This window comes from Ananas comosus, unplaced genomic scaffold, assembly GCF_001540865.1.
Source record: "Ananas comosus cultivar F153 unplaced genomic scaffold, ASM154086v1, whole genome shotgun sequence".
NCBI classification, from domain to species: Eukaryota; Viridiplantae; Streptophyta; class Magnoliopsida; order Poales; family Bromeliaceae; genus Ananas; species Ananas comosus.
In genome coordinates this window covers 1,948-9,640 of record NW_017890749.1, presented here as the reverse complement: position 1 = coordinate 9,640, position 7,693 = coordinate 1,948, and the positions used below count along the sequence as shown (strand labels likewise).

Here is a 7,693-nt window from a genome sequence, read left to right as displayed (position 1 = left end):
TGGATTAAGAAATTGATGGAATAGAGACGAACCTGACAGAGAGAGCTTACATGATCAATTTGAAATTTTGAGGGGATAAAATACAAATTATTTTGAAAGTAAGGGAAGGAAAAGTAAAATAGCTTGTATTTACAGAAAAGCTTATGTATTTTAGCTTATATTTAACTTTATTTTTAAAAGTACAATGAGATATCTGAACAACGATCAATATTTGTTTTATATGATCTTTAAGGCATTTAAAGTTCCTAGAATTCAAATTTTATATTTTTGCCTTATTATTTATCTTATAATAAAATGGTATAAAAAATAACAATTAAAATAAAATTTTCACACAATTCTTTGAATTTCAAATTACATTATGATCATGTGAGAATAATTAAAATTTACCAACATCCCATATTAACACAAAATTGTTAAATTTTAAGACATTTTTGATTGCGCAGATAAATTAGGCTAAAAAAATCAAGAATTTTTTTTTCATTTTTATCAAATTTGATGTAACTTTGAATCTATTTCTATCAAATTTAAATCAATTAATAATTTTTTTTCCGTTCATTTGATGTTCCCACTACATTGCATTGAAATTTCATACTCAACCAACCAAAACCCAACTTAGTTACAAGAAATAAATGGAGTTTATATGAGATTTATTATAAAAAATAGGTATCTGAGATTCAAAATCCCTACTAAAATATTAGGATGGGGTTTCACACTTAGATATCATTTTGCATTTGTACTTGATCAAGTCAACTTGTCATAATATGTATGAGTTGGGAATAATTAATAATTTTTTTATGTCAGCACCATTAATGTCCAAATTGGATAAGTACAGTTAGATATGATTAGTTATATCTGGATTTAATCTATTGATAATGCATGTTTAGACGCGTTGCGACTAGAGATATCAATAGGATATGGATACCCAAATTTATCCGAATTCCGAACCCGAATATGAAACGATATAATACCGATGGAATGGAATATGGATCGGATTGGATATGGATATCCAAAAATAAAATCCGACGGATATGGTATCGGATATGGATTTTGATTGTACCGCCGAACCCGAACCGAACCCGAACGCCGAACCCGAACCCGACCCGAACCCGAATTTATTTTGTATTATATATAATATATATAAAAAAATTTGATGTTATATTTGAATTTGTATTTAAAAAATTTAGATTTAATATAATATATTTTGAAATATTGAAAAAAGAAATAATTGTTTCAGGTTCAAATTTTCGGGTTCGGGTTCGGGTTCGGGTTTTGGATTTTTGGTCGGGTTCGGGTTTGGATATGAATTTTTAAAATCCGTCGGGTTCGGGTTCGGGTTCGGGTTCGGTCTCGGGTTTGGCATCGGGTTCGGGTTCGGGTTTTTAAAAATCTGCCTCGAATCCGGCCCGTTGACATCTCTAGTTGCGACTATAAATTTTTTGTTTGGTTGCGAACTATTGGATACTAGGGCTGTCCATGAGGTGAAGACAAGTGAGCTGAGACCGGCTCATGTTCGTTCATTTATTTAACAAATTGAACACGAACTAGCTCGTAAAAATGTTGAGCTGAAAAATTCAACTCGTGCTGGCTTGCGAATAGCAAGTTAGATTATCAACCCTATCAAAGATTTAAGTGCCCATCGGCACAGGCTATATCTACCGTGTTGTATCGTGCCAACAAGATATCAGCACGGTACAGGGCCCGTACCGATGGTACAACTCAAAATTCTCTATTTTTTAAATTAGTAAGTAATTTTTTCAATAAAGTTTTAAAAAATTGATAAAAATATATAATAAATAGTTAAAATATTTTGTTGCTAAAGAAAATAAATATTTCATGCTATTATTTATCGGCGCACATGAATTTTTGGTTACCGGCACGCATTGACACGGCTCGGCAGGCACTGTACCGTGCCAGCAAGTTTACAACACGATCCCGTGCCACGGCACTTAAATCCTTAAACCCTACTACTAAATAAAAAGTTAAAAAAAAATAAAAAAATTAGAATCCTAATATAATAATTAAAATTTACAAAATATTATGAATATATTCGAGCTATATCGAGCCGAACACAAGCAAGCTGATCCTAGCTCATGTTCAACTCGTTAAGATTTAAGCTGAAAAATTCAGCTGTTGTTTGTTAAGACTTAAAAGCTAAAAAATTTAGTTCATATTCGGCTCATTTATTTAACGAGCGATCGATCGCGAGTTCATTTCGAACCGAATATGAGCCGGCAATTTCATTTACATCAGACTAAAAAGCTCCAATTCTATAACTCTATTATTTATAGTTGCAGCACTTTCAATTACATCAGATTAAATAAGATGCATGTAATTATAAGTACTGCATTTATAATTACATCCAATAATACGGCCCTAACACGAAGAAGAAGAAGAAAAAAAAAAATAAAATGATGATGTTGATGATGATTCCAAACTTTAAGCTAACAATCTAAATTTACATCATCACATGGAAAAAGCCTCACCAAGACAAAAATTTCACACCTCAACTCAATTTCCATTCCACTTCTTGCTAACACAAAAAGAAAAAAAAAACAACATTAATGTACAAATTTTGATCTCTTTTTTTTTTTTTCTTTCACCTAGCTGCTGCATAACTAGTGCTACTGTTTGCCGCCGCCGCCGCGGCGCAATCAATCCACTTAACCGTCACGAACAATTCGCCGGACTCGACGTCGCAGAGCCTGAGCCGCGCGTCCAGCACGATCTCGCCGTCGGTGTGGGTGACGAAGCTGTCGGCCAGGAGGCAGTTGTCGGGGTTCGGGGCCACCTTCCGCAGCTTGGTCTCGCCGGCCGTGGTGAGCTGCAGCGCGCGCTTGAGCTTCGAGGCTCCGGCAATCGGCTGCAGATCGAGAAAGGCGTGCCCCATCTTGTCGTCGTGCTTGAATCGGTCGCGATCGAACACCTCCTACATGAAGTTATGAGGAACAAACCTAAAAATTGATCAATTAATAAAAGATTTACGGCTAAAATACAGAAAACCTCTCTATAAATACCCACTTTTTCATTTTTCTATTCCAACTTTCAAAAACCTACAGTTTGTCCCCTCAAACTTTCAGAAATGTTTTCTGAGGGTTACAGTGTTAATGAAAAAGACGAAATGACCAAATTGCCCTTACTTGTTCTAGAGAGGGAAAACATAATTCGTTAATGCATTTCTATTATTGCAAGAGCATTTTCAGTATAAATTAAGAGAAACAGACAGCACTATGACAGAAAGCGGGGGATAAGTGAATCAACTTAAAATTTCGACAGAGTAAAATGTAGCTTTTTGAGAGTCAGAAAGAAAAAGTAAAAAAACGAACATTTATAAAGAGGTTTTCTGTAATTTAGCCTAGACTTTAGCTATAGAAGTATTCAAGATTAGAGACTCGGTATCGAATGAGCAAAACTGAGTCGAATATTCGAAGACTTGGAAAGAATAGACTTACGAATTTCACGACTCCGAGCGGCTCTTTGACGGAGAAAGCGAACTCTTCGTTCCAGACCGGATTCAGGCAACTGTTAATGACTTTCGTCTTCGCCGTCTGATCAGACAACAGAAACAAAAAAAAAAAGAAGCAAAATAAGCGCAAGACGATTCCAGTGCTTTCCCGAAACTCGCTAAACCAAATCATATTGATGCAATTTATTCTCGCATTATTTCGTCCCGAAGTTGATGGAATTAGAGGAAACGGATTCCGAGTTGTCACAGTATCCAGATGTGGTCATAAATCGCTATTTATCGCATTATCCATGAAGGTTTACTCTAGCATGCGTAATTTCCAAAGCGGTATCAAATTATAGAAGTTACACTATATGAAACAACCGTTATTCTCCAAAAGTTAATATACCAAGTTAAAGATTATGTGAAACAGCCGTTGTTCTCCAAAAGCTTAAGCTACCAGAGAACAGTGTTTTTTAATAATTTAATTTCCAACAATAGTAATAGAGACCATTGTGAAGCTATGTTCCGCAAAAGATACAAGATACCAGATTATCAAGATAACTATGATCAAGTATTCGAATCATCGCCGTATTTTAAGATCCTCGAATCAAGCTAATCGCCGTTCTCATATACTTATCGTTTACCAAAGCGAGACGCTGAAGAAATTGCTTCTGTTGTAATTTAATGGAAAAACACTTGTCTCGACATGTTCTCAAATGTTGTCGAAGTCGCATATCACTAAATAAATATCTGGGAAGAGACTTATAATGCAATGGAAAACACATGTTCTCAAATGAGTCTCGTGATTTTTAACAGATCAACACGTTCCTTCTACGACAAATTTCCCTCGTTATCTACATGCATAGTACACGAAAAGTAGTACATCTATCATTAAGAAAGTAATGAACTAATTGTAACAACTAGCTCAACAACAATAAACATGAATATGAATAAAAACGAATAATGCAAAGGAACATATCCTAGGAAATAGTTTTCGGATTAGGAAAGTATTTTCTGTCCGTTTGGTTCCTAGGGAAAGTAGTTTTCCTAGAAAAGTCTTTTCCAGATTCCATGGAAAAGTTAAGCGAAAAAAAATGTGGGAACAGGATGATTCCGGTTGAATTTTTTTTTTTTTTTTCCCTGAAAACAGTTTTCAATGCTTTTTCGAGGAACCGAACACCTGCTTATTTCACATGGTATCGGAGCACGAATTCATCAAAGCATGAATTCATCAAATGAGGAAAGTAATTTCTATCCTTTTGGTTCCTTGAAAAAGTAGTTCTCCTAGAAAAGTCTTTTCTAGATTTCGTAGAAAAGTAAAGCAAAAACTGCGGGAAAAGGATTTTTTTCCCTGGAAAACATTTTTTTTTTCCCCAAAAACAATTTTCGACCCATTTCCGAGGAACCAAACACCTGCTTATTTTACATGATATCAGAGCACGTATTCATCAAAAGAAAACCTCCACTGATTTTTTTTCCCCCGAAGTCGGAAAGATTTAAACGTTGTGAAAAGGGGATTTCAAAAACTCACCAGATTCCCGACCCTCACGACGACATACGGATCGCTGCTCATGAAATCCCGAATCGCCAGCCTCTTCCCTTGGCCGACAAACACTTTAAGAACTCCGGCCGCCTCCTCCATCTTATATATCTATCCTGCTTCCACCGAGAATTTTAACCTTCGATGAGTACTCCTTTCCGGTTCTGTGCAATCCAATTCTCGCAAAATTCAGCTACAGCATTTCGACCCAAATTAACCAATTTTTTATTCTTTTTACTACTAATCAAGTCATATTGAGTGATTAATATTCAGTAAAAATCACTTACCTTGAAATGTAGATCATTTGGAGACGGGCTACATGAACTTCAAGAACTTTGATTTAAAAAACTAGACTTTCATTAATTTTAGTATCAGAAATAAACCTTAAATTATGCCAAAGCTTAACATTTTCCGTCAAATGTATTTAGAATATTTCATCAACTAATAGAATAAAGATTATATTCCATAGACCCTAAACTCGAAACATTAGAGTGGCGATAAACTAAAGATAATTAAGTTCGCAAGGAAAATGAATGAATTAATTGAACATAGCAAAAGATAATCCAAATCAAAATCTTAGATTTTAATAACATTTTGAGGAAAAGATTAAAAAAAAAATGTTGAAGATAAAATATGAAAACACCATCCTCTCGTAGCTCAAGCTATTGGAGAGCATCAGTTGTTTCATATAATTTAGCATGGAATCACAGCAGGAGGTAGTAAGTTCGAATCCCGTTAGGCCTCTAGTCTCATTTAATTCCCTCGTATTTAATTCAAATCCACGTCTTGAATCTATCAAAAAGTCTCGAGCCACATTATTTTGGTAGTTCACACACTATTGAAGAACAACAGTTGTTTTATATAATTTAATAAAAAAGTTGTAACGAACCTGCCCACCAGCAATAGTAACTCGTTAGGGTCAAACCACCAGTCCAAAATATTTAAGCACAGTTAAACCACCAACCCAAAATATCTAAGCGCAGTTATTATTATTAGGATTCATGGTCCCTCCATTTAGGTCCTGACATCCTCGTAGACTCATCACACACATAGCCCAAAATCACCCACCAAGCAATGTAAGGCCCGCCTCACACTTTCGACTGGTGAATTGAATACCGAATGTAATGACTCAGGCCACTAGCAATAATAACTCACCTGGGCATAAAACACCGGCCCAAAATACTTAAACTCAATTATTATTACTGGAATTCATGATCCTTATATTTTCAATCACAATTCCTTCTCCATCCGATGTGAGACTATTGGGGTGCCACAAAATTATAGAAAGATCCTCAATTATAGGCAATTATAAAATAGGCCCATCAACAATTTTCCTATTGATTGACATTGCCTCAGCTTTTCATCTTTTTTTCATTTAAAGGTAAATTACACATTTCGTCCTCAATCTATGAGGCTGGTGACACTTTAGTTCTCAAACTTTAATTTGTTACAATTTTTAGGTTTCTAACTTCATTTTTTGTTGCCATTTTATATATTAGAATACAAAAACTAAATTATTTTATGTTTTGAAGTTTTATTTTATAAGATGATGTGGGAGGCATACTACCAAAATAATTGTATAATTAATAATAAAGAGAGGGGCCTATTGGACTGTTTTATTGGACTATTTTATAAGATTTAGAGGGTCTAATTGTCAAAATTGAAATTACACACGCCCATTTGTTAAAAATAGGAAAACTTCTGGGTCTCTGTACAATTTTTTTCCCCCAAAAAAGGATTAATTAGTTCCCAAGGTGAAAAACAAGTACAAAAAAAATTATCTTATTTAATTGCCCTACATAAAAAAATAAAAAAATGCAAAAGTGAAAAAATAATGTATGGAGACCCCCTCAACTATAGGCCATTCTGAAATTACCCCTCCAAAACTTTAATTTTTTTAAATTTTATTGAGACCCTTTAAATTTTGACTCTTGTTTGGGGAATTAAGTGATTTTAGCCAATTAAATTGGGGATTTTATCAAATCCACTAATAATTCCATCAAATTCAATAGTTTTAATCACGTTACAGAAAAACGATTAAATTAATCGAGCAATAATAGCTAATTAAGCCATTACCAAAAAGTTGAGGGGCCATTTGGAAAGAAAAATGGCCTATACGAGAATGGAAATCCAAATTTTTCTAAAAAAAAAACTATAAATTTGTAAAACAAAAAAAAAAAGAACCATTTTAATCCAACAAGTAATTTTTTTTAAAAAAAATACTCAAAATTAATTTTTAAAAAAATTCGAAAATTTCGAATTATAAGAGTAGTATAGTAGAGAGATGGAAGTGGACTTTACGGAGGAAAAGTCACTTACAGGGGAAGTGAGTCCCCGTCGCCGGAGACGCCGCCGAGGACTCGGCAAAAGATCGGCCGCGAGGAGAGGCGAGGAATCGCCTAATCGCCGAGTTGATAGAGAGAGAGAGAGAGAGAGAGAGAGAGGTGGGTGGACTATAATAATAAGTTATTATGGTCGTATTAATGCGAGGTGTCGGTGCGAGCCGATTCCATGGACCCGGTCCACCGCGGACCGATTTCCATGAAAAGTCTCTTGGACCTAGCAAATCTCTGCTTGTACCCGCAGATACCCGCGGATTACCCGTAAATTTACGGGTACGGATACCAGTTTTTCTTACCCAAAAAATTATGGATAAAGCAGATGAATACCTGTTCAGTTGTGGGCATTTTGGACAATACGCAGGTACC

At 35.0% G+C, this 7,693-nt stretch overlaps 1 protein-coding gene across 3 annotated transcripts; it reads right to left on the bottom strand.

Annotated features, from left to right (window-relative positions):
- Positions 1 to 2,257: 2,257 nt before the first annotated feature.
- On the bottom strand, positions 2,258 to 7,427 carry LOC109704186 (protein C2-DOMAIN ABA-RELATED 11-like). Of its 3 annotated transcripts, none has more exons than XM_020224942.1 (4): positions 7,305 to 7,427; positions 4,977 to 5,178; positions 3,450 to 3,545; positions 2,258 to 2,926 (listed from the first exon to the last, which is right to left on the bottom strand). In XM_020224942.1, the coding sequence occupies exons 2-4, from the start codon at positions 5,085 to 5,087 to the stop codon at positions 2,597 to 2,599; spliced, it is 537 nt and encodes a 178-aa protein (XP_020080531.1). In that variant the 5' UTR covers positions 5,088 to 5,178; positions 7,305 to 7,427; the 3' UTR covers positions 2,258 to 2,596. The 3 variants fall into 3 exon arrangements, with proteins under 3 accessions (XP_020080531.1, XP_020080530.1, XP_020080532.1); XM_020224941.1 differs by having other exon boundaries at positions 4,977 to 5,149; XM_020224943.1 differs by having other exon boundaries at positions 4,977 to 5,101.
- Between the last annotated feature and the right edge of the window lie 266 nt (positions 7,428 to 7,693).

What these genes read in the sequence shown, in the direction of transcription:
- LOC109704186 (XM_020224942.1), bottom strand. Translation starts at nt 5,087, where the DNA reads ATGGAGGAGGCGGCCGGAGTTCTTAAAGTGTTTGTCGGCCAAGGGAAG. An exon ending in TCGTGAGGGTCGGGAATCTG is followed by an intron (nt 3,546 to 4,976) that starts GTGAGTTTTTGA and finishes TTGTCTGATCAG; the next exon opens with ACGGCGAAGACGAAAGTCAT. An exon ending in CGCTCGGAGTCGTGAAATTC is followed by an intron (nt 2,927 to 3,449) that starts GTAAGTCTATTC and finishes AACTTCATGTAG; the next exon opens with GAGGTGTTCGATCGCGACCG.